At 40.6% G+C, this 27421-nt stretch overlaps 1 protein-coding gene across 1 annotated transcript in view; it reads right to left on the bottom strand.

Moving 5' to 3' along the window:
• LOC106560798 (potassium/sodium hyperpolarization-activated cyclic nucleotide-gated channel 1) overlaps nt 1-27421 on the bottom strand; it is a 107625-nt gene that overhangs the window by 30653 nt on the left and 49551 nt on the right. Inside the window, exons 4-5 of the mRNA XM_045688076.1 lie at nt 18549-18789; nt 11656-11820 (exon numbers count right to left, since the gene is read on the bottom strand). Of these exons, the coding sequence (XP_045544032.1) occupies nt 11656-11820; nt 18549-18789 (406 nt within the window). The remainder of the gene's footprint in view (nt 1-11655; nt 11821-18548; nt 18790-27421) is intronic.

Below are 27421 nucleotides of genomic sequence, written 5' to 3'. Positions count from 1 at the left end.
ATGGTGGTGGCAGCGTCATGCTGTGGGGATGTTTTTCAGTCGCGGGGACTGGGAGACTAGTCAGGATAGAGGCAAAGATGAATGGAGCAAAGTACAGAGAGATCCTTAATGAAAACCTGCTCCAGAGTGCTCAGGACCTCAGACTGGGGTGAAGGTTCACCTTCCAACAGGACAATGACCCTAAGCACACAGCCAAGACAACACACAAGTGGCTTTGGCACAAGCCTCTGAATGTCCTTGAGTCACCCAGCCAGAGCCCAGACTTGTACCCAATCGAACATCTCTAGAGAGACCTTAAAATAGCTGTATAGCAACGCTCCCCATCCAACCTGACAGAGCTTGAAAGGATCTGCACAGTAGAATGGAAGAAACTCCCCAAATACAAGTGTGCCAATCTTGTAGCGTCATACCCAAGAAGACTCAAGAATGTAACCACTGCCAAAGGTGCTTAAAAAAAGTACTGAGTAAAGGGTCTGAATACTTATGTAAATGTAATATTTAATTTCTACAAACCAGTTTTGGTTTTGTCATTATGGGGTATTGTGTGTAGATATGAGGGAAAAAAACAGTAACCTAGGCTGTAACTTAACAAAATGTGGGAAAAGTCAAGGTGTCTGAATGCTTTCCAAAGGCACTGCAGTTGTAGATAGAACGATAAAGTGCCTGAGAATATTGTCAAGTGTAATTTTGTAATATTTGTTATAGATCAAATTCACAATAATGTTCTGCTGTTGTATATCAAATATTTGTCCATGCAATTTATACAAATGTCCCAGAGTTTTTGCTTAATAGCTTATTTTAACAAGTCTCTAGCCCTCACCATACTTTAGGATGTTAAATATTCCCAACCACTCCTACCCAATTCCTATTTCCTTTCGGTAAGGGTACATGACTGTTTAATGCTTTATGCTAAAAGACTCTCTTCAATATTGTGTCTGATTTATTAAAACAATTATATTCGAATTTAATGTTTGAAATAGCTCATTTTTATTTTAAGGAATCTATATAAGTTTTGTTAGGATATATGCTTGTCAAAGATTAAAACAAGGCTAGATGGGCCCAAGTCTAGCTTAACATCCTTCAAGAAAGTGGAAATTCAAAAGGAGAAAGAGTAGAGGGCTAGGGAATAAATGGGGGCAAAATAAAGTATGTGTACAATATGAAAGTAAGACTCGCAAGGAGAAGCAAAACATTCCAACATCCCTACCAACCTCACTTCAAAATAAAGCCTCTCAATGCAGAAACTGAAGTTGAGAGACGCAAAATGTGCTCTCCATAAAGAATAATATTGCATACAACATCAGTTAACTTTGTACTTCTGTTAAAATCTAAAACCTGACAAAGGCACTTGGGAACATAATAAAGTATTGTTGACCAAGCTATCTGCTATATTTTGTCCTAATAGATAATATACTTTATATGGAAACATACAGTGGGGAGAACAAGTATTTGATACACTACCAATTTTGCAGGTTTTCCTACTTACAAAGCATGTAGAGGTCTGTCATTTTTATCATAGGTACACTTCAACTGTGAGAGACGGATTCAAAAAAGAATAATCCAGAAAATCACATTGTATGATTTTTAAGTAATGAATTTGCATTTTATTGCATGAGTTCATATTGTGTGTACGTATTGTTAATGTTGTAAATGGCTATTGTAGCTGGACATGGCAGATTTTTTTATGGAATATCTACATACAGCGTTTCCTCCATTAAAAGTTGCGTCATACTGCGGCACACCTTGCACAGCATTCTGTGGCATGTCATTTAATTCTAATGCCATTTTTTTTGTTAGTGCTAGTTTGACCACCAGAGGGCATCTTTGAGAAGCATTTGATAGTATTCCGTATTGGCATTACCAGAGAATTTGAAATATTTTTTGCAATAACATAGTATATGAGGTTGACTTTACAATCTACAATACATACTGTAGTTAACATGGGAAAGTGCCTAATTCCTTACATAACGGAGAGCAGGCCATGTCTGTACTACAGAATGTGGGGCACACGGGAGACCGTGTTCCCCGTTGGGGAGGAAGGAGTAGGCTGTCCTTGTAAATAGGAATTTGTTCTTAACTGATTCCATATGTGTTATTTCATAATTGTGATGTCTTCACTATTATTCTACAATGTAGAAAATAGTAAAAATATAGAAAAATCCTTAAATGAGTAGGTGTGTCCAAACTTTTGACTGGTACTTGCTTAACTAATTTGCTTAATATTATGGTGTTTCTATTCCATGAAAAACAAAAAACCCTCTGGGTTTCTGTTAGGATGGAATGGAAAATATGGGGCTGTGCAACATGATGTCAGGCAGTATAGTACTGGGCAATTTAGCTAAAGAATACCTGTGTCGTGCTTGTCTCAGAGCAGCAGAAACAGCGCTAAAATAATTCAATATGCTCTTTAAATAAATAAATACACCCATTTAAAAAAATAAAATTCAATGATGTGACTCTCCATCAATAATTACATTTAGGCGATTGTAGGACTATATTAATATCTAAAGAGGCATTTTCCGTTAGGATCTGTGAGAATATCTAATACAATTCTAAACTAGTTAATAATAATAATCACTTTGTGTAAAAAGTAACGACATTTTGGAGATTTCGTTTTCATTTAACCTAGAGTTAGTGAGAAAAAGGCAATTCTTGAACATGGGGTGAGACATTCTCACTCTCTTGTAAATAAAGTCAGTTATTCAGAATTATTTATTTCTTGAGAAACCTAACTTGATTATTTAGCAGACATCACTTGCTTATATTCAGTCATCACATATCTTAAGAATATCATGGAATATTTTAACCTGTTATGGCTAGGGGGCAGTATTTTCACGGCTGGATAAAAAACGTACCCGATTTAATCTGATTATTAGTCCTGCCCAGAAACTAGAATATGCATAAGTTTCTAAAACTGTTTGAATGGTGTCTGTGAGTATAACAGAACTCATTTGGCAGGCCAAAACGTGAGAAGATTCTGTACAGGCAGTACCCTGTCTGACCATTTCTTGAACTTCTTTGCCATCTCTATCTATTACAAAGGATCTCTGCTCTAACGTGACACTTCCTACGTCTTCCATGGGCGCTCAGAGCCCGGGAAAAACCTGAATGTCGTCATTCCAGCCCCAGGCTGAAACACATTATCGCCTTTCTCAAGTGGCCGATCAAGGGACTGTGGGCTTAGGCGCGTGCACTGGCCGCCCCCGTCTTTGTGATTTTTCCTTTGTTTACCGAAAAGGAGATTCCCGGTCGGAATATTATCGCTTTTTTATGAGATAAATTGCATAAAAATTTATTTTAAACAGCGGTTGACATGCTTCGAAGTACGGTAATGGAATATTTAGAAATGTTTTGTCACGAAATGCGTCATGCGCGCGACCCTGATTTACCATTTCGGATAGTGTCTTGAACGCACGAACAAAACGCCGCTATTCGGATATAACGATGGATTATTTTGGACCAAATCAACATTTGTTATTGAAGTAGCAGTCCTGGGAGTGCATTCTGACGAAGACAACAAAAGGTAATCAAACTTTTGTAATAGTAAATCTGATTTTGGTGAAGGCTAAACTTGCCGGGTGTCTAAATAGCTAGCCCGTGATGGCTGGGCTATGTACTTAGAATATTGCAAAATGTGCTTTCACCAAAAAGCTATTTTAAAATCGGACATATCGAGTGCATAGAGTTCTGTATCTATAATTCTTAAAATAATTGTTATGCTTTTTGTGAATGTTTATCGTGACTAATTTTGTAAATTGTTAGTAAATTCCGCGGAAGTTTGCGGGGGGTATGCTAGTTCTGAACGTCACATGCTAATGTAAAAAGCTGGTTTTTGATATAAATATGAACTTGATTGAACAAAACATGCATGTATTGTATAACATAATGTCCTAGGTGTGTCATCTGATGAAGATCATCAAAGGTTAGTGCTGCATTTAGCTGTCTTCTGGGTTTTTGTGACATTATATGCTAGCTTGAAAAATGGGTGTCTGATTATTTCTGGCTGGGTACTCTGCTGACATAATCTAATCTAATGTTTTGCTTTCGCTGTAAAGCCTTTTTGAAATCGGACAGTGTGGTTAGATTAACGAGAGTCTTGTCTTTAAAATGCTGTGAAATAGTGATATGTTTGAAAAATGGAAGTTTTCGGATTTTAGAGGAATTTGTCATTCGCGCCACGCCCATCATTGGATATTGGAGATGTAAGAGGTTAACATTTTCGTTTCTCCATGCTTGTCTCAGGGCAGTGCGAAACGGTGCTGAAATAGACGGCCACAGCGGGAAGGCTATGTATTCTGTGCACATTCATGGTATCTCTCTTCGGTTACACATCCTTGGAATAGCAATACACTGCGGGCGGCCCTTGCTGTGCCTGGTGAGCAGTTGGTCAAGTTTTGTTGTCAGAAGAGGAATAAAAATGTCAGGGGGACTTTCTGACTGTTGACTCTGCCTGTCGGAGGTGGAGTTCCAGAGCTCACAGGTGTGCCTGTCATGGATTGTGACGCCATCTCGTTCCTTTTCAACGCGTGAGTGAGTCAATGACTATTCAAGCCATTGACTCACTGATGAGTGAGTCGATCGGCAAAGGCAATCTTTAATCTGCGGGCATCACGGCTCGGTAAGAAATGTTTATATATATATATATATATATATATATACACTGCTCAAAAAAATAAAGGGAACACTTAAACAACACAATGTAACTCCAAGTCAATCACACTTCTGTGAAATCAAACTGTCCACTTAGGAAGCAACACTGATTGACAATACATTTCACATGCTGTTGTGCAAATGGAATAGACAACAGGTGGAAATTATAGGCAGTTTGCAAGACACCCCCAATAAAGGAGTGGTTCTGCAGGTGGTGACTACAGACCACTTCTCAGTTCCTATGCTTCCTGGCTGATGTTTTGGTCACTTTTGAATGCTGGCGGTGCTTTCACTCTAGTGGTAGCATGAGACGGAGTCTACAACCCACACAAGTGGTTCAGGTAGTGCAGCTCATCCAGGATGGCACATCAATGCGAGCTGTAGCAAGAAGGTTTGCTGTGTCTGTCAGCGTAGTGTCCAGAGCATGGAGGCGCTACCAGGAGACAGGCCAGTACATCAGGAGACGTGGAGGAGGCCGTAAGAGGGCAACAACCCAGCAGCAGGACCGCTACCTCCGCCTTTGTGCAAGGAGGAGCAGGAGAAGCACTGCCAGAGCCCTGCAAAATGACCTCCAGCAGGCCACAAATGTGCAAATGTGCTCAAACGGTCAGAAACAGACTCCATGAGGGTGGTATGAGGGCCCGACGTCCACAGGTGGGGGTTGTGCTTACAGCCCAACACCGTGCAGGACGTTTGGCATTTGCCAGAGAACACCAAGATTGGCAAATTCGCCACTGGCGCCCAGTGCTCTTCACAGATGAAAGCAGGTTCACACTGAGCACATGTGACAGAGTCTGGAGACGCCGTGGAGAACATTCTGCTGCCCGCAACATCCTCCAGCATGACCGGTTTGGCGGTGGGTCAGTCATGGTGTGGGGTGGCATTTCTTTGGGGGGCCGCACAGCCCTCCATGTGCTCGCCAGAGGTAGCCTGACTGCCATTAGGTACCGAGATGAGATCCTCAGACCCCTTGTGAGACCATATGTTGGTGCGGTTGGCCCTGGGTTCCTCCTAATGCAAGACAATGCTAGACCTCATGTGGCTGGAGTGTGTCAGCAGTTCCTGCAAGAGGAAGGCTTTGATGCTATGGACTGGCCCGCCCGTTCCCCAGACCTGAATCCAATTGAGCACATCTGGGACATCATGTCTCGCTCCATCCACCAACGCCACGTTGCACCACAGACTGTCCAGGAGTTGGCGGATGCTTTAGTCCAGGTCTGGGAGGAGATCCCTCAGGAGACCATCTGCCACCTCATCAGGAGCATGCCCAGGTGTTGTAGGGAGGTCATACAGGCACGTGGAGGCCACACACACTACTGAGCCTCATTTTGACTTGTTTTAACCTCTATGGGCTAGGTGGGACGCTTGCTGGCTGAGTTATAACTCTATACCTCAGTGGTGGGACTGGCTACTTGTCTATAGATGGGTGGGTTATAACTCTATACCTCAGTGGTGGGACTGGCTAAATGTCTAAAGATGAGGGTGTTATAACTCTACACCTCAGTGGTGGGACTGGCTACATGTCTAATGATGGGTGGGTTATAACTCTATACCTCAGTTAACCTCTATGGGCTAGGTAACAGCCACTGCCAGCCTGTGGCGTGATTTTCAAAACCTTAAAAATCCTATTACTTCAATTTTTCAAACATATGACTATTTTACAGCATTTTAAAGACAAGACTCTCGTTAATCTAACCACACTGTCCGATTTCAAAAAGGCTTTACAACGAAAGCAAAACATTAGATTATGTCAGCAGAGTACCAAGCCAGAAATAATCAGACACCCATTTTTCAAGCCAGCATATAATGTCATCAAAACCCAGAAGACAGCTAAATGCAGCACTCACCTTTGATGATCTTCATCAGATGACAACCCTAGGAAATTATGTTATACAATACATGCATGTTTTGTTCAATCAAGTTCATATTTATATCAAAAAACAGCTTTTTACATTAGCATGTGACGTTCAGAACTAGCATACCCCCCCGCAAACTTCCGGGGAATTCGCTAACATTTTACTAAATTACTCACGATAAACGTTCACAAAAAGCATAACAATTATTTTAAGAATTATAGATACAGACCTCCTCTATGCACTCGATATGTCCGATTTTAAAATAGCTTTTTGGTGAAAGCACATTTTGCAATATTCTAAGTACATAGCCCAGGCATCACGGGCTCGCTATTTAGACACCCGGCAAGTTTAGCACTCACCATAATCATATTTACTATTATAAAAGTTTGATTACCTTTTGTTGTCTTCGTCAGAATGCACACCCAGGACTGCTACTTCAATAACAAATGTTGGTTTGGTCCAAAATAATCCATCGTTATATCCGAATAGCGGCGTTTTGTTCGTGCGTTCCAGACACTATCCGAAATGGTAAAGAAGTGTCGCGCGCATGGCGCAAATCGTGACAATAAAAATCTAAATATTCCATTACCGTACTTCGAAGCATGTCAACCGCTGTTTAAAATCAATTTTTACGCCATTTTTCTCATAGAAAAGCGATAATATTCCGACAACGAATCTCCTTTTCGGCAAACAGAGGAAAAAATCACAAAGGCGGGGGCGGTCGGGTCACGCGCATATGCCCAGAGTACCTTGATGGGCCACTTGAGAAAGGCGATAATGTGTTTCAGCCTGGGGCTGGAATGACGACATTCTGTTTTTTCCCGGGCTCTGAGCGCCTATGGACGACGTGGGAAGTGTCACGTTAGAGCAGAGATCCTTAGTAAAAGATAGAGATGGAAAAGAAGTTCAAGAAATAGTCGGACAGGCCACTTCCTGTAAAGGAATCTCTCAGGTTTTGACCTGCCATTTGAGTTCTGTTATACTCACAGACACCATTCAAACAGTTTTAGAAACTTTAGGGTGTTTTCTATCCATATGTAATAAGTATATGCATATTCTAGTTACTGGGTAGGAGTGGTAACCAGATTAAATCGGGTATGTTTTTTATCCAGCCGTGTCAATACTGCCCCCTAGCCCTAACAGGTTTTAAGGACATTACATAAAAGTTGGATCAGCCTGTAGTGTGGTTTTCCACTTTAATTTTGAGTGTGACTCCATATCCAGACCTCCATGGGTTGATAAATTGGATTTCAATTGATTATTTTTGTGTGATTTTGTTGTCAGCACATTCAACTATGTAAAGAAAAAAGTATTTAATAAGATGATTTCATTCATTCAGATCTAGGATGTGTTATTTTAGTGTTCCCTTTATTTTTTGGAGCAGTGTATATTTTTTTATTCTCAGAACATTAACCATGTGTGTTCACTTGTTTTGTACTGTTCTCTAGTTTCGACCCAATGATTCGTTTGACAAACAAAGAACTTTGCGTCCTGCAGGCCCAGGCATGGATCAAAGCTGGAGAGACATTCAATAACGTCATCTTCACAGACGAATCAACCGTGGCCCTTGAGCAATTTGCTCAAAATTGCTATAGAAAAAAAGGAAGAAGCTCAAGAATATTCACAAAAGCATAAAGATGTTGATGAAGAAATGCTGTTTTGAGTTAGAAATGTAACACTTTAGAGTACTTAAGCATTGAATACATTGCAAGCTGAGGGATTTTCACAATGGTAGCCGGGCTATAAAAAGTCTATTGTCCTGCTAATAGGAAACATTTGCATGATGGGCTACATTCTTTATTGTAACCACAATGTCCTACATAATTTGTTTTTACCTTTCCAATTACTTTTAGAGTTCGGGAATGACAAATGTGCGCTTTCTTTTTAGTTACATTGTTTTAGTTTGAACGTGCAGACTTTTTTTCTTAAAATTATTGTTTTATGCAGTATGCTACATTTTTGACCAGTTGCAATTGTAAGTAGGCCTAATAAAAAAATCTCACTTCTATTAGGCTGTTAAGCCTCATAGCCTACCGCAGCCAGTTAAGTTATTTTATATAGGTCTAGACTCCGAAGAACGACTCCAATTAAGCCCTCTTGTTGTTTGTAAAGTCAAATTCAAAGTGTGTACATAAAACGTATTAAACACGTCTGTAAAACCACAATGAGGACATCGACCTACCAAGCTAGTTTTCATAATTCATTGGGTACAGTGTAAGAAAAACGTCAGAGTAATCTGAAATAGGGGCATAATTCATGTTCAAATTTACAACATAACATACATACGCATTTCATAATTAAGACCTTTAGGAAATAATGACTGGAGGGTGAAAATCCCAAAACATTCTGGATGATTTTCTTTTGTGGCTGGCAGTTGGCATGGACCAATTTATCGCGTAAATAAAACATGCCAGTGTTTCTTGACCGCATCTCCCACTTTTCACGAGTTAAAAGTATATGTAGTTGTGAACATTACAGAGTGTTCTTTAGTTTTAGCGGGTCTATTTTTGTAGCAGTTCATGTCTTGTTTTCCCCAATGCCAAATTAAGAGCTTCATCCAAACATTGTGGAGAATAGCCTCTTCTTAGAAACCTATTGCGCATCTCCGCTGCTTTTTCACGATAGTCCTGCAAATGATTTGTTGGAGAGGAGGGTGTTTCACACCTAGCTCAAGTTGGGGAGAGGAGGGGGTTCACACCTAGCTCAGCTATTTGACAATTCTTTAGTAAAGGTTGAATAGTCTATTGTTAAGCTAATAGCCCTTCCTGCTACGCTTGTGAAAAACTAATAATATTTTTCCCTTTCCACGTTAAAGATTCCAATTGATAGTGTTTTTAGCCACAATCGGCCTCAACCCCAATTAATACATTTGGGCACAGTCGATAGTGTGCTGGACTTCGGGCTATAATGTTGGGGGTTCGAAACCTGCTCCCTGCTTGCTATAATGAATGAGTTTGATACACCTGGTATTGGATATGACTGAAAAAAACTTGCTAAATAGCAATTTTCGTAAATTAACTTTATGACAAAAAAATCTGCACAATCGTTTGTCTCAACATTAACTAACATTCCTCTCAACTGTACATTTTTTTTGCTTGACTCGTTATGACGTTATAACTACATACATTTCTTCCCATAATGTTTTTTCAGACATCTTTGCTGAAGTCACCAGCGAGGGGTCGCCCGCGTCAATTTTGTCATTAGAACCACTCGATATGATTGGTCATATAAAAACCTTGGGACCCAAATGCAAAATGAGTGCTCTAACTCCCCCTTGTGGTGGTCTGGAGCAATGAAGCCGTGACGCCGGTTACCTCTAAGTCCCGCGGTGTAAGCTCGCAACTTTTAAAGGAGGAACCACTGTTGGTGTACAGAGACCCATTATCAGCAACCATCACTCCTGTGTTCCAATGGCACGTTGTGTTAGCTAATCCAAGTTTATCATTTTAAAAGGCTAATTGACCATTAGAAAAACCTTTTGCAATTATGTTAGCACAGCTGAAAACTGTAGTTCTGATTAAAGAAGCAATAAAACTGGCCTTCTTTAGACTAGTTGAGCATCTGGAGCATCAATATTTGTGGGTTCGATTACAGGCTCAAAATGTCCAGAAACAAAAACCTTTCTTCTGAGAAACAAACACCTCACAAGTCCTCAACTGGCACCTTCATTAAATAGTACCCGCAAAACACCAGTCTCAACGTCAACATTAAAGAGGCGACTCCGGGATGCTGGTCTTCTAGGCAGAGTTGCAAAGAAAAACAATGTCTACACTGTATTTCTGATCAATTTGATGTTATTTTAATGGACAGAAAATGTGCTTTTCTTTAAAAAAACATGGACATTTCGGAGTGACCCCAAACTTTTGAACGGTAGTGTATATGCATTACTAGTGCAATATTCTACAAGCATTAGATGCTATATGCTTTGTACACTACTTTGTATAAGTATGTGGCCATGTTGAAATGTGAGTTTTGCAGGCAACCTCTCCAGGAACATATCCCATAATATTTGTAGTTATGAAGCACTCAATTGAGGAGAAACAGCTAGACCAGATTATATCATAATATTTCCCAAATATTGATATAGTAGAAATATAGTACATTATGAGCAAATTCATGAAAAAAAAAAATACTTTAATAAAATGGAAAAGTTATTTAGAAAAAAAATCAGCATAAAAAACAAATAGGTGCCCTGGTTGCATTACATACATGTGCCCCTTTTTTCAATCATTATAAAAATTATGTTTCTGATTTATTGATTATCGTTCTTTATGACTTTAGTTAAATGGTCAATAATAATGGCCAAGTTTGTCTATGTTGCTGTTAGAAAGGAACATGCTTGTATCTTGGGTTGCAACATTCTGGTAACTTTCCACAAATTCACAAGTTTTCCAGAATCCATGTTGGAGGATTCCCATATTAGCTCCATATTCCCTCCTGAATCCAGGAATATCCCATCCGGGATTTCTGGAAAACCTGGGAATTTTGTGGAAAGTTTCACGAATTTTGCAACCCTAACAGAAGCTAAGTGGCATCATATCATGTGTACAAGCCGTGCCTGGTAAAGCCTGGTCAAGCTGGCTAACTTTAAGGTTTCTGGTTCCCTGTCCTTCCTCCATGGTGTCACGTGCCCAGATCAGCTAGTCTTTGGCTGCCCTGGCTGGCCGGGGCCTAGGGACGGGGTCAGGGTGGTGCTCATACCTAGGTGTGCAGGCGAATGAATACGGAGGCACATGCAAATGCGTTCTAGCTTCCGTCCAATCGCCGGAAGGGGTTCCAGTTGGGGGTCAACACCACTCCAAAGAAGGGACGGATCTGGGACAGATCTGACACCCTGCCGGATAGTCAGTGAAATGCACTGCCACTGACTTCCATTTATTAACACAATTGGACTTTGACTTAATTTTGAAAACAATCAATGTTACCAATGTAATTTTTTTGTAAAATGAAGGTAACTTAATGGAAAGAGAGGAGGAAAGAAAGAACAAAGATAGTGCAGCTTACAAGTCATGCATTGCGACGGACACATTGCTGTGACGGAGGGCAAACACGATAAAAACAGATAGATAAACATGACACGGCACAGGCAGGGCATGACAGGGCACCAACCCAACACAGTATCAACAGAAAGGTGGGGTCATGGTCTTACCGATGCGGTCCAGGCGGTCGATGGCTACAGTCTCGAAGGCGCGGCGCATCATGGGGTACTCCTCCAACACCTCGTTGAAGTGATCCACAGAGAGGGAGAAGAGACGGCAGTAGGTGTCAGCGCGAACGCTGGCCGTGCGTCTCCCCTTCGTCAGCAGACAAATCTCTGTAGAGAAAATACAGAATGCACAATAAGACAATAAGCTCAATTCTTACTTTTTGATATCACTGAAATAATGCACTGTTTCTATTTACTCATGAAAGAAAGATAGATACCCACACTTTCGAACACTCCTGCAGTTTTATTGTGCAAGAAGACCTTGGGTCTGTCTGTGGGTATCTTATCTTTCTTTCATTACTACTGGATGTGTGTACACTACTTATAAACTCTTTCTGTTTGGTGTCTATTCTGACTAAGGCTTCATGGCCAAAATCTGTTCTGTTGTCAGTAATACCTTTGTTTGTTAGTACTGGAGATCTCTGATAGACACACAGGGAGGGAGGAAGCAATGGACTGAGTAATTACAGCCATAACAAAGACCAGCTCTAACCTAATCTGGGGTGTGCAACCTCCAACATTGGACAAATGACCATATAAATGAAGAGTGAGCAGTTTCCAAGGTACAGCTGGATCTGGTGGCATGATAACCTAATGTGCATGTAAATAAAGTGATGGCTGCTGTGTTGTAACTAGATCTATGCAGAGTCAATTCATCATGTTGTCACTTTGAGCTAATGAGTCAGAAAAATCACTGTATGTACTGGCTGGCTGCTGATACTGCTGCTGTCTATTGTTGAGTATGTACAGTACATACTGTATACTGTATAGACACAGTGGCCAGGATTAAAACAAACACAGATTACAACCTGGTGAACTGTGATTGAACTTTGAAGATGAGCCGACATCCACAGCTATTGCAGCGATCATGATCTCAGTGATCATCAGGGCAATTGCCTTTAAAAGTCTATCGCTGTGCACAGGTATAGTTAATCAATGATGGATTTAATCCTGGCCTCATTTCTTGACTTGGACTGAAATAGGTGCTGGTATTCATTTGGGTGCTGTTTATATATAGGTGCAGGAACTCTGCAACACTACATTTTTTAAAAATTTGAAGTGTTGGTTCTCAGCTCCGGTGAGCCTGGCCTGTATGTAGCGAGTGTAGTTCCAATACTTTTGCTTCATATCGAAGTGGTAGACAGAACTCTGCTGATGTCCTGGTCCCTATCCCAGACCTTCAGTACCTACCCAGATGACATGTACAATATGTTAGCCACTGGGACCTAATGTGCTAGACTTGCTTCCCTAATTCCTAGACCAATCCCTATGCCCTTGGACATGTTGACTGATGCTATTCTTGGATCTAATTCAGGAAAGGTAATTATCAACCCTGGTACTGTGGGGTCAGACCATCCAAACAGACCTATCAGAAAAGAGGGTCACTGGGAAAGTAAACCTTGCACATCTTGTCCCCAGGGGCTAGCTGATGTTAGCTGATGCTAGGGTTACTATTTATTGATAGTGTATAGACAAACATGTCCATATACTGCAATATTTTCTTTAGAGCAGAACAGTGAGTCATATTTGCAGCACAGGGAATGAAAAGAGGTATGAATTAATAGAGGAAAATGCCCTTGACATTCACAGCCTAGATTTCCTCTGTGAAAAGCTTTCGCTGCTAGAGTTGCTTGCTGTATCCCGCAGGATATGAAAACAGCACGCTCAAGCTGCGAGTGTGAACAAGGTGTTAGTGCTCTTACAATTAAAAAATCTCCTCAGTGCAATCTATGTTGGCACAGAGAGACTCCATGGGTTGCAATATGACAGGAGGCGGCCACACTGGATGCGTCTGAAATTGCACCCTGTTCCCGATGTAGTGCCTATAGGGTTCTTGTCAAAAGTAATGCACTGCAGAGGAAATGCCATTTGGGACACAGCCAGAGCCAAACTGCCACACTGTCACACCGTCCCCCCTCTGTACCCATAATCTCTTCACTCTAATTACTTCCTTAACATCCCAGTCCAACAGAAAGTACACTATTCATAGAGAAAGAAAGAGACAAAAAATAATGAGCTAGCAATAAGAAATACACAGCAGCTAAAAGCAGATATAGAGTTGGTTGTATCTGGAGTTAATTGTATTGTTTTACAGTTTGTGACTGGCGGCCCAGAGGAAAGGAGGAACATTAGCTGTTAGCCGCCTGAGTGGGCGAGCAATGAGAAGGTGTTTCTGTCACTCTCACAAATGAGTGGACAATCAGTTAGCTTATCTCTCCTGTCCTGTATCTCCTTCAGGGCAAACAGTGTGAGAACAGAGCCAAGGCATCCAGCCTTGTTGCAAAGTCATTTTGATGACAAGCAAACCTGGGTTCAAATAATATTCATAGTATTTGAACCCAGATCTGTTGTGGGAATGAGGTAGACTAGTCATCTGGACAACCAGGCCTCGAAGTGTGAGGCCTAGGAGAGTGTGACTCTCCTAGTTAGTACCGCTCCACATGATCTGATGTGTCTCTTCATCGCCCCTTCCTGTCACATGTCATCACCATTGACCCCTGGGGAACCCTGGGTAATTTGCCATCACTTCATGTGTCATACATCTCATTTTGCCATGGACCCAAGAGCTGGGCTATGTTCTGATTTTGATAGTGTGGTTTAGTGGAGGGGAAGTAGTGAGTCTCCTGACTAATGCTAATCCAATATTCAATATGGTAATGACATTCAATTTCCAGTGGCACTGGGCGCAGCTAGCCTAGCATTGCCGGTTATGGCCTGGTCCAATGGCTGCTATATTATGATGCTGATAGTGTGGTTCAGTGGAGGGGAAGTAGGGAGTTTCCTGACTGGACCAGCTGCTCCCAAGTCAGAGCTCATCTCTTAATGCCATACTCATGCAAAGACAAACAGACGAGGTAAAAATATCACTACCCACCAGATGGGCAGCTGGCCGTAGAAGGGGCCTGGTTTCAGCATAACGTGGTAGAATGACTGGCTACACACTCGCACGCACGCACACACACACACACACACACACACACACACACACACACACACACACACACACACACACACACACACACACACACACACACACACACACACACACACACACACACACACACACACACTTTGTGCATCAAAAGAAGTGGAAGCTTTCTTTCATTTCAATTAGATTTCCCATCCATTTGGGGGCTTACAGTGCCACCACCACACACATCAAGCTCAAACTAAACAGAGTTCACTGGTGACACCCCTGAAAGTCCCTATATAGTGCATTACATTTGACCAGAGCCTTATGGGCCTTGGTCAAAAGTAGTACACTATATGGAGAATAGGGTGTCATTTGGGACGCTTCCCAAAAAGTGCAGAGCTGAAGCAGTACACTACAGTACAATCTCTAGATGGAGCTGCTAACTGCACCCTCGCTGTGACCCATTCTGATTGCAGCCTTAATTTGCCCATGTTATAATACAGTTCAAGTCGGAAGTTTACATACACCTTAGCCAAATACATTTAAACTCAGATTTTTTACAATTCCTGACATTTAATCCCAGTAAAAATTCACCACTTTATTTTAAGAATGTGAAATGTCAGAATAATAGTAGAGAGAATGATTTATCTCATCTTTTACTTCTTTCATCACATTCCCAGTGGGTCAGAAGTTTACATACATTCAATTAGAATTTGGTAGCATTGCCTTTAAATTGTTTAACTTGGGTCAAACATTTTGGGTAGCCTTCCACAAGCTTCCCACAATAAGTTGGGTGAATTTTGGCCCATTCCTCCTGACAGAGCTGGTGTAACTGAGTCAGGTTTGTAGGCCTCCTTGCTCGCACACACTTTTTCAGTTCTGCCCACAGATTTTTTCTATAGGATTGAGGTCTGGGCTTTGTGATGGCCACTCCAATACCTTGACTTTGTCCTTAAGCCATTTTGCCACACCTTTGGAAGTATGCTTGGGGTCGTTGTCCATTTGGAAGGCCCATTTGCGACCAAGATTTAACTTCCTGACTGATGTCTTGAGATGTTGCTTCAATATATATTCACATATTTTCCCTCCTTATGATGCCATCTATTTTCTGAAGTGCACCAGTTCCTCCTGCAGCAAAGCAACCCAACAAAATGATGCTGCCACCCCCGTGCTTCATGGTTGGGATGGTGTTCTTCAGCTTGCAAGCGTCCTCCTTTTTCCTCCAAACATAACGATGGTCATTATGGCCAAACAGTTCTATTTTTGTTTCATCAGACCAGAGGACATTTCTCCAAAAAGTACGATCTTTGTCCCCATGTGCAATTGCAAACTGTAGTCTGGCTTTTTTATGACGGATTTGGAGCAGTGGCTTCTTCCCTGCTGAGCGGCCTTTCAGGTTATATCAATAAAGGACTCATTTTACTGTGGAAGTAGATACTTTTGTACCTGTTTCCTCCAGCATCTTCACAAGGTCCTTTGCTGTTGTTCTGGGATTGATTTGCACTTTTCGCACTAAAGTAAATTCGTCTTTAGGAGGCAGAACACATCTCCTTCCTGAGCGGTATGATGGCTGCATGGTCCCATGGTGTTTATACTTGCGTATTATTGTTTGTACAGATGAACGTGGTACCTTCAGGCATTTGGAAATGGCTCCCAAGGATGAACCAGACTTGTGGAGGTCTACAATTTTTTGGGCTGATTTATTTTGATTTTCCAATTACGCCAAGCAAAGAGGCACTGAGTTTGAAGGTAGGCCTTGAAATACATCCACAGGTACACCTCCAATTGATTCAAATTATGTCAATTAGCCTATCAGAAGCTTCTAAAGCCATGACATAATTTTCTGGAATTTTCCAAGCTGTTTAAAGGCACAGTCAACTTAGTGTATGTAAACTTCTGAGCCACTTGAATTGTGATAAAGTAAATTATAAGTGAAATAATCTGTCTGTAAACAATTGTTGGAAAAATTACTTGTGTCATGCACAAAGTAGATGTCCTAACTGACTTGCAAAAACTATAGTTTGTTAACAAGAAATTTGTGGAGTGTTTGAAAAACGAGTTTTAATGACTCCAGCCTAAGTGTATGTAAACTTCTGACTTCAACTGTATGTCATAACAGCTGACATAACTTGTCTTAATATGGACATAACACTGTTATGACCCATATATTTACACTTGTTGTGACATATGTGTTATTTTATGGCTGGTTATTACACCTAGATAATAGTGTCAAACCCCACATTTTATTCAAATTCTTTTTTTTCCTGCCAAGAAGTTTCCTTTCATTTGAAAGTATATTTCTTAAATCATTTGTTTTGTTTTAATGAATTCTTTAGTCATGTTTTTTTCATAATTTTTTCATCATAGAAAATACACTTTATGACACTGTCATGAAGCATTATGACAATCCTCTGTCACTTTACTTAGACTAAGAAAATACACTTCATGACACTGTCAAGAAGCATTATGACCATCAAAGTCATATATGCCAGATACAGGCCTATCACATACATGCCCTTATGTCAGTCATCAGTCAAAAAGAGGGTGTCTTGTCCTCCTCCTGATATCTGCTTCTGCATTCATCCCTGTCATCTGCAACGGAGCATTGGGGTAGGTGGATGTCTGACATCAATGTGTGCGCAATTACAATGATAATTTATCAAGGTAAATTTCAAAAGATTGTATATATCATAAACATACTGTTAACACGTAGGCTATGGTGTAATGGAATGTTTTCTCTTGTGTGGTAGGTTTTGAGGGTTTTGATACTTATGTAGGAGTCATAACCAGCTATTGAATAACGTAGTACAGTATATGTTACAACATGTCTAAATAAGTGTCATGGGTTATGTCAGCTGTTATGAAATATTATGACATGTTTATGAATGTGTCATAACTTATAATGCTGGGTGTCAAGTAAAGTGTTACCGTTTCACTGGTCCACTATGTTCTAATCAGATTCAGCCCTGTCTACAGTGTTGTGTTGTGCTGTGTCAGGACAGGACAAGTCTGACTGTGCCCAAGGAACATAATGACATGAAAGCTGAATGAATTCAGGGAATTTATATTAGTCAATGATTCATTTGATTACAATACAATACATTTGTTTATCTAACATGCATCAAATGCAAGGTATGGTACTGCTTTTGATTGCTTCGCTGTTTTTACCTGGTTTCAATTCAATTCGATGTTTCGACAAAATAATCGGATGTGAGGTTATTCGGACAGCAGGAGAGTTTGAATGAAAAAAAACCCCACTCATTCATTTCTTGATTCACATCTTTCTTCTCAGGCAGGCCATATCTATCTGGAAGACTACATGATTGCACACCACACAGCCAGAAGATATAATTACAATCTTAAGTCGTCTTTCCGTGGGAAGGGGGGGGGGGCTGAACTTGGATCAAATGAAAAATGAAATGTCCCTCTAAAAATAGTTAGCCTGTCTCTTTTGCACAACAAGGACACACCCCAGAAAATTTGGCAATGTAAACAACTGCCTTTTAAATGGATAGTTTGATGGAAAAATATTTGATGATTCGTATAACGTTCTAGAGGGATGGGTGAATTACTCCCTCAATTACGGAGAAGGAACATTCCCTGTTGGGTGCTGCTACAGACCCCAATGCAGAGCAGACAGACATGCAACCTTTTTTTGTCCTCTGGGTGATCTGAGCCCTGATCCCTGGCTTGGCCTGTCCTCTCTTCATCCCCCTCAACCCCGCCTTCCACCACCTCATCCAGATGAACGTTATGTAATATGAGAAGCTAACTCCTGTCCCAAAATGTTTTATCTGCAGTGATGGGACTTGGCAAACATCAAAGCGAAGGCAAAAGAGGATTTGAGTGGATGGAGTGAGTCTGAGTATGCCTACACAGTGGTCTTTGACACAGTCTTTGTTTTTCTGTTTTCTCTATGTACCTCCAAAGTAGGAGCCGTCAGTCAGCTTCATCTCTTTGTTGAACTTGGTGATAACACTGGCCACACCGTGTTGGATGAAGTACATCTTCTTGCCCACGGTGCCCTCTCTGATGATGTAATCGTTGGGTTGGAACACCTCGAACTTCAGCTTGCTTAACATGCCCGTCACGAAGTTGGGGTCTGCGTTGGCAAACAGTGGCATGGTAGCCACAAGCTTCCGGCAGTTGAAGTTCACAATTTCCTAAACAAAAAGAAAATATAGTTTTTGGTACTTAAATACTTTAAAAAAACTGTATGACTATAACAAAAGGGAATGAGAGTGGTGATAGCGGTCAACTCTGACGTGTCCCTCTACTCTATTAGACTTAATTCATGAATAATTTGTTTATTGGATTTTAGACAGGAAAAGCAATGTCTTTTTGTTAGTTCTCCAATTTTCCCTTCCTTATCTCTGAGCCACTTGTCATCACTCTTTGGGGAACTTGTGTGCTATTGTCTATTGAATACGATGATCATTGCCTCAGTAGAGGCCAGTCATTCTGGTCTCCTCAGACACAACCAGCGATTGCTTTATGTATGGGGTCATTCAGGGGTGGTTAATAAAATGCTTTGTTTCCATGTTTTAGCTTGGTATATGTTCAAGGTATAAGGAAAAAAAAGGTTCTGTAGAAAATGGTCAGGAACTATTGTCTGATGATGATAAGTTTGACCTCAGTGAAAGCCAGTCATCTTTCTCATCTCCTCAGACACATCAACCCTCAGATATTGTTGGAGATTGTTTCCTGTATTGGGATGTTTACTTAGTAGCACCTCCCCTACCCACCTCTCCAGTCCCCTCTACTCTTATGTCTCCGTCTCTGTAGCTTCACTGTGCCATTCAGATTTTTTACTGAGTAGCACCTTGACTCTCTGCTCCTCAGTCTGCCATGCAGAGAGACAAACTGACAGAGCCTGGCCTTCACTGCTCCACTAATCCCTTACTCACTTCTTGTGAGGGATGATGACTCGCCAATGGGAGCATCCAGGCCAAAGTGACATCAGCCAATCTCCTGTCTGGCTGGGCTTGATGCTGTTAGCTCAGTACTGAGACAACAGTAGCAGTGGGCCAGCCAAAGCCATGGGTTCTGACCTCAATCATGTACAATGAATAATGACTAAGATACCCAGTATTCAGCCCGGCCTGGTCAGGCCCGACTCCAGTGGGGAAACAATCTTTAGACTTTATCTATTTAAAGCAGCAAACTTGTCACATGGCAGCGGTGCCTGGCAGTATAAATAGCTAAATAACAAAATGACGGCCGGCCAGCTCCAGAAATTATGGAGATAAAGCATTAACTGTTTTCTCACATTACGAAGAGCGTCATCATCACCCACCCACACCCTTTTTCTGCCATGATAAAGCTGGTTATCGCTGTCATGCACTGAACTGTACATTTTACATTCACATAATTTAGTAGATGCTCTTATCCAGTGTGTGCATACATTTTCATACTGGTCCCCTATGGGAATCCAACTCACAAGCCTGGCGTAAGAAGCGCCTTGCTCTACCAACTGAGCCACACGGGACCCCTGTACCATGCTCTGCTATGCTGGGATGGGGTGAAATATGTGGTCCTGTCCAGTTCAGTGCTCTGTGGATCTGTCTTATTTTGGATATTCTGAGCTAGACTGGGATAACTGGGCTGTGCTTTACTATCCTATATAGACCTATGCTTGTGCTCTAATGTGTATATGCTATCCTGTTCTTTACTGTGTACAAATGCCTAATCTTAATTTGACCCCTTTCATTGCAGGAGGAAAATAATCCTGCAGCAGGAGGATTTGAATGAATATTGAATATTTAGAATCACTGCCAGGGGGCAGCTGGAAGCAGTGTTTGTAGGCTATACAATAACTTAGACTGCCGGTTCACTGGGTGTCAGTTCAAGTAGCCTATGTAGGCTATGTGCATGCTACAGAGCATCTTGTATGAATTCTTACGTGATGTATTAGATGTATTTTTCATTAGGGAAAATCCATTGTTTTAGATCAATTGTTTTATCATATGTTAAAGGCAAGTAATAGAATAAATTACTGACTTCCTCAATGCCTATGTGGCCCAGTGGTTATAGCCGCTGACCTCGGCACACATGTGCCAGAGTTGGAGTTGTTTTGAATCCGGCCCAGTCTCCTTTACATTTTTTGAGTAACTATTGCTCTTCTAGTTACTCTCTGTGGGCTGTATTTACGTTTTACTCCATTACATTTTACCAAACCACTTCAGTTACATACGTTCAAAAAGCTTATTTCTCTCAAATAATCTGCGCAAATTTGTTCTTATCCCTGTTAATGAGCATTTCTCCTTTGCCAAGATAATCCATTCACCTGACAGGTGTGGCATCTCAAGAAGCAGGATAAACCTGTAGCAGGTTTAACATGTTACACCTGTGGGATCATCTGAAGGGGGGTGCTGAGGAGTATTTCTGTCTGTAATAAAGCTCTATTGTGGGGAAAAACAAATTCTGATTGGCTGGGCCTGGCTGCCAAGTGGGTGGGCCTACTTGTAACTCATTAAAATCTTTGAAATTGTTGCATGTTGCATTTTATATTTTTGTTCAGTATATATATTTCTGGAGTAAGATCAATATTTCTTAGATATAATTTGGCTATTGAAATTGTGTTTTGAGGGTGAGTGCAAATAAAATGGCTAGGTAGCTAACTAGCTAACTAGTTACCTTTGGCTAACCTAGAATCTGACAGACAAAGTTGAAACTCCAGTTTTAAGCTCCCCATATGATCTCTGCTTGTTGGCTGATTAACCTGTTATGGCTAGGGGGCAGTATTTTCACGGCTGGATAAAAAACGTGCCCGATTTAATCTGGTTACCACTCCTACCCAGTAACTAGAATATGCATATACTTATTACATATGGATAGAAAATACCCTAAAGTTTCTAAAACTGTTTGAATGGTGTCTGTGAGTATAACAGAACTCATTTGGCAGGCAAAAACCTGACAAGGTTTCAGGCAGGAAGTGGCCTGTCTGACAAGGTGTCGTTCCTCTTGTCTCTGTTTATTGAAGAGTGAGGATCTTAGCTGTCCCGTGACACTTCCTACGGCTGCCATAGGGTCTCAGAAGGCGGTAAAAAGCTGAATCGTGGCTTTGCAGGCTCTGGCTGAAACAAAGTAGCGTGTTTGGGTAGTGGCTGGTTACAGTACTGTGAGACTCAGGCGCGTGCCCGCGTCGACCGAATGCTTTGTTTTCTTTCCTCTGTTTAGCTAAAAGGAGATTCCCGGTCGGAATATTACCGCTTTTTTACGAGAAAACTGGCATAAAAATGGATTTTAAACAGCGGTTGACATGCTTCGAAGTACGGTAATGGAATATTTCGATTTTTTTTGTCACGAATTGCGCCACGCGCGACCCTGATTTACCATTTCAGATAGTGTCTGGGACGTACGAACAAAACGCCGCTATTCGGATATAACGATGGATTATTTTGGACCAAACCAACATTTGTTATTGAAGTAGCAGTCCTGGGAGTGCATTCTGACGAAGACAACAAAAGGTAATCAAACTTTTATAATAGTAAAGCTGATATTGGTGAGTGCTAAACTTGCCGGGTGTCTAAATAGCTAGCCCGTGATGCCTGGGCTATGTACTTAGAATATTGCAAAATGTGCTTTCACCAAAAAGCTATTTTAAAATCGGACATATCGAGTGCATAGAGGAGTTCTGTATCTATAATTCTTTAAATAATTGTTATGCTTTTTGTGAACGTTTATCGTGAGTAATTTAGTAAATTCTTAGTGAATTCGCCGGAAGTTTGCGGGGGGTATGCTAGTTCTGAACGTCACATGCTAATGTAAAAAGCTGGTTTTTGATATAAATATGAACTTGATTGAACAAAACATGCATGTATTGTATAAAATAATGTCCTACGGTTGTCATCTGATGAAGATCATAAAAGGTTTGTGCTGCATTTAGCTGTCTTCTGGGTTTTTGTGACATTATATGCTAGCTTGAAAAATGGGTGTCTGATTATTTATGGCTTGGTACTCTGCTGACATAATCTAATGTTTTGCTTTCGTTGTAAAGCCTTTTTGAAATCGGACAGTGTGGTTAGATAAAGGAGAGTCTTATCTTTAAAATGCTGTGAAATAGTCATATGTTTGAAAAATTGAAGTTTTTGTATTTTTGAGGAGTTTGTATTTCGCGCCACGCCCATCATTGGATGTTGGAGCAGGTGTTCCGCTAGCGGAACGTCTAGATGTAAGAGGTTAATCAGATGTGTCTGGCAATGGCTAACTAGCTATCACATTACGTTGCCACTAGTTAAGCTGGCTAAGCTAGTTAGCTAGCTGCAGTGCCAGCCATGTATCTAGCTAACATTAGCTCGATCAACCGGTCAGTCCAGCACAGCATCCTCTCAGTCCATTGCTCTCTATCACTCTCTCTGTGTGTGTGTATAAATGTCATTCTGTTTTTATGACAGGGCCTATAAGCACATCTGCCATACAGTACAATCAGTGTATCAGCTCAGTAAGCATTTTGTGCAATATACTAGAAATAACTTTTTTGTGTGTCTTTTTATTTACAGCTTGTAGTGGCACATCAAAGGGGAAAGGAGAATGGGCCAGCCAAGAAAAAAAAAAAACCTTCAAAGTGGAAAGGAGAGGTTCGGAAGAGAAGGAGGATGGAGGATAAATCCTACCTTGGCAGGAAAAAATATGATCGAGTTGACTATGGCAATTGATATTTGCACTATTTGATTATTACCTAATTACCTACCTTGATGTTTAATTCCATGCTGAAACACATTTTACTATCAGTCATGTTACAAGTATACAAATCAGACTGATTTGCATACTAGTAACATGACTGATATGATAGTGACATTTCAATATCGATTGTTGTTTGACTGTTGTAACACTTACCTGACCCTCCTTGAAATTCATTCAGAGTAAAAAATGACACATCATATTAAACTTGAAATTATATTGTGAAATACATTTTCATGAATGCTATAGACATTGTAACATTATTCCAATATCTTGAGTACCATTTACCTTTTTATGAAATTGAGCACATTGATAGATATTAAGTCAACTTTGAATGAGAACGTCATTTAAACTATACAGCCTACAGACTTTGTTTGACGTCAATCTTCATTGGAGACTACCTGTGCTGGAGGACATCTGCAAGATGGTTCAGACAGGCTTAGATTGCCTTCAGAAAGTATTCTTACCCCTTGACTTATTCCACAATTTGTTGTGTTACAGCCTCAATTCAAAATGGGTTAACTAAATGTTTTCACTCACCCATCCACAAACAATACCCCACAATGACAAAGTGAAAACATGTTTGTAGAAATGTGTGCAAATGTATTGAAAATGAACTACTGTTGAAAAGTTTGGGGTCACTTAGAAATGTCATTGTTTCTGAATATTTTTTTTTTTAAGTTCATTAAAATAACATCAAATTGATCAGAAATATAGTGTAGACATTGTTAATGTTGTAAATGACTATTGCTGTCACGTCCTGACCATAGTAAGATGTTATTTTCTATGGTAGAGTAGGTCAGGGCGTGACAGGGGGTGTTTTGTGTTTTTCTATATTTTGTATATCTATGTTTAGGTTCTAGTTTTCTATTTCTATGTTTTTTTTGGGGGGGGGGATCTCCAATTAGAGGCAGCTGGTCCTCGTTGTCTCTAATTGGAGATCATACTTAAGTAGGGTTTTTTTTGTGGGTAGTTGTCTTCTGTGGGTAGTTGTCTTCTGTTTAGTTTTCTGTACCTGACAGAACTGTGCGCTTTTGTTTTCTCTTTGTTATTTTTTCTTTAGTGTTCTTAGTTAAAATAAATGTTCATCATGAGCACTCAACACGCTGCGCTTTGGTCCCCTCTCTACAACAGCCGTTACAATTGCAGCTGGAAATGGGCGATTTTTTTTATAGAATATCTACATAGGCGTACAGAGGCCCATTATCAGCAACCATCACCCCTGTGTTCCAATGGTACATTGTGTTAGCTAATCCAAGTTTATCATTTTAAAAGGCTAATTGATCATTAGGAAACCCTTTTGCAATTATGTTAGCACAGCTGAAAACTGTGGTGCTGATTAAAGAAGCAATAAAACTGGCCTCCTTTACACTAGTTGAGTATCTGGAGCATCAGCATTTGTGGGTTCGATTACAGGCTCAAAAAGGCCAGAAATAAAGACCTTTCTTCTGAAACTCGTCAGTTTATTCTTGTTCTGAGAAATGAAGGCTATTCCATGCGAGCAAGAAACTGAAGATCTCGTACAATGCTGTGTACTACTCCCTTCACAGAACAACGCAAACTGGCTCTAACCAGAATAGAAAGAGGAGTGGGAGGCCCCGGTGCACAAGTGAACAAGAGGACAAGTACAAAACACCAGTCTCAACGTCAACATTGAAGAGGCGTCTCAGGGATGCTGGCCTTCTACTGGGCTCTAGCTTGCAGACCATAACTGTGGTGGTTGGCAAGGCTAACAGCTAGTTGGCTAAATAGCTAATGTTAGCTGGCTGGCAAACTTACTGGCTAAGATACAGTGGCAAGAAAAAGTATGTGAACCCTTTGGAATTACCTGGATTTCTGCATAAATTCATCATCAAATTTCATCTGATCTTCATCTAAGTCACAACAATAGACAAACATAGTGTGCATAAACTAATAACACACAAATTATTGTATTTTTCTTATTGAATACATCATTTAAACATTCACAGTGTCGGTTGGAAAATGTAGGCTAATGACTTCTCCAAATGCAAATTGGGGTCAGGAGTCAGCTTCCCTGGAGTCCAATCAATGAGACGAGATTGGAGATGTTGGTTGGGGCTGCCTTGCCCTACAAAAAACACTCACAAAATTTGAGTTTGCTATTGACAAGAAGCATTGCTTGATGTGAACCATGCATCAAACAAAAGAGATCTCAGAAGACCTAAGATTAAGAATTGTTGACTTGCATAAAGCTGGAAAGCGTTACAAAAGTATCTCTAAAAGCCTTGATGTTCATCAGTCCATGGTAAGACAAATTGTCTACAGTATAAATGGAGAAAGTTCAGCACTGTTGCTGCTCTCCCTAGGAGTGGCCGTCCTGCAAAGATGACTGCAAGAGCACAGTGCAGAATGTTCAGTGAGGTTAAGAAGAATGCTAGAGTGTCAGCTAAAGACTTACAGAAATCTCTGGAACATGCTAACATCTATGTTAACAAGTCTACGATACGTAAAACAGTAAACAACAATGGAATTGATGGGAGGACACCACGGAAGAAGCCACTGGTGTCCCCAAAAAATTGCTGCACATCTGAAGTTTGCAAAAGTGCACCTGGATGTTCCACAGCGCTACTGGCAAAATATTCTGTGGACAGATGAAACTACAATTGTGTTGTTTGAAAGGAACACACAACACTATGTGTGGAGAAAAAAAGACACACATCACACCAACATCAAAACCTCATCCCAACTGTAAAGTATGGTGGAGGGAGCATCGTGGTTTGGGGCTGCTTTGCTGCCTCAGGGACTGTACAGCTTGCTATCATCAACGGAAAAATGAATTCCCAAGTTTATCAAGACATTTTGCAGGAGAATGTTAGGCTACCTGTCCGCCAATTGAAGCTGAACAGAAGTTGGGTGATGCAACAGGACAATGACCCAAAACGCAGAAGTAAATCAACAACAGAATGGCTTCAACAGAAGAAAATATGCCTTCTGGAATGGCCCAGTCAGATTCCTGACCTCAACCCAATTTAAATGCTGTGGCATGACCTCAGGAGAGCAGTTCACACCATACATCCCAAGAATATTGCTGAACTGAAACAGTTTTGTAAAGAACAATTGTCCAAAATTCCTCCTGACCATTGTGCAAGTATGATCCGCAACTACAGAACATGTTTGGTTGAGATTATTGCTGCCAAAGGATTGTCAACCAGTTTTAAAATCCAAGAGTTCACATACTTTTTCCAACCTGTACTGTAAATGTTTACATGGTGTGTTCAATAAAGACATGAAAACGTATCATTGTTTGTGTGTTATTAGTTTAAGCAGATTGTGTTTGTATATTATTGTGACCTAGATGAAGTTTAGATCAAATTTTATGACCAATTTAGGCAGAAATCCAGGTATTTCCAAAGGGTTCACATACTTTTTCTTGCCACAGTAACTGCATTTATCTAACATTCTTTGATAACTGGTTAGATGGCGTTATGCATTTCCAAAACGTTGGTTTATTTTAATGTAGCTGTAAGCTAGGTATTGATAACAACCGGCTGACACATGCACTCCTAATAAATATTTTTCCAACATGACTTCGTAATTCTGATCGGTTTTATATAATAACTTGAAAAATGTAAAAGTGAGGTGTAACTGTGCATTGGAACTTTTGATGCATAAACTAATGCAAATCAATATGTTACATGTGCTTACGTTAATGCTACCTACACTTTAAGTAGTTTTCTGACTGGAAACTTTTTACTCTTACTTGAGTAGTTTGATGGCTAATTTTACTTTTGCTTCAGTAAACGACAATCTAAGTAAAAGTACTGTTACTTAAGTACAGATTTTCATTACTCTACCCACCTCTGCAAAATAGACATAGCCTAACTATAAAACGGGGATGAGCACCCACTCTGGAGAAAAGTTTATCGTTCTACAGAACTAGGCCAACATCTGTCAATCAACTGATGGCCGAATCAGTTCATCAACTCAGCCAGGGAAACACAAACAGTAGCCCTTTATCGGTTTTCACACCATTCGATATGTGACAATGCCTAGGCTAATGGTAAGCCTACAAATTGTAGCCTATTGGAATATAATCGAATAACAAGGAGCCTATTGCAACCATCGATGGCACTAGATTATCGCCAGCTGATG

This window comes from Salmo salar, chromosome ssa01 (assembly GCF_905237065.1).
Source record: "Salmo salar chromosome ssa01, Ssal_v3.1, whole genome shotgun sequence".
NCBI classification, from domain to species: domain Eukaryota; kingdom Metazoa; phylum Chordata; class Actinopteri; order Salmoniformes; family Salmonidae; genus Salmo; species Salmo salar.
Note: the sequence above shows the minus strand (reverse complement) of the source record. Positions and strands in the feature narration are given on the sequence as shown.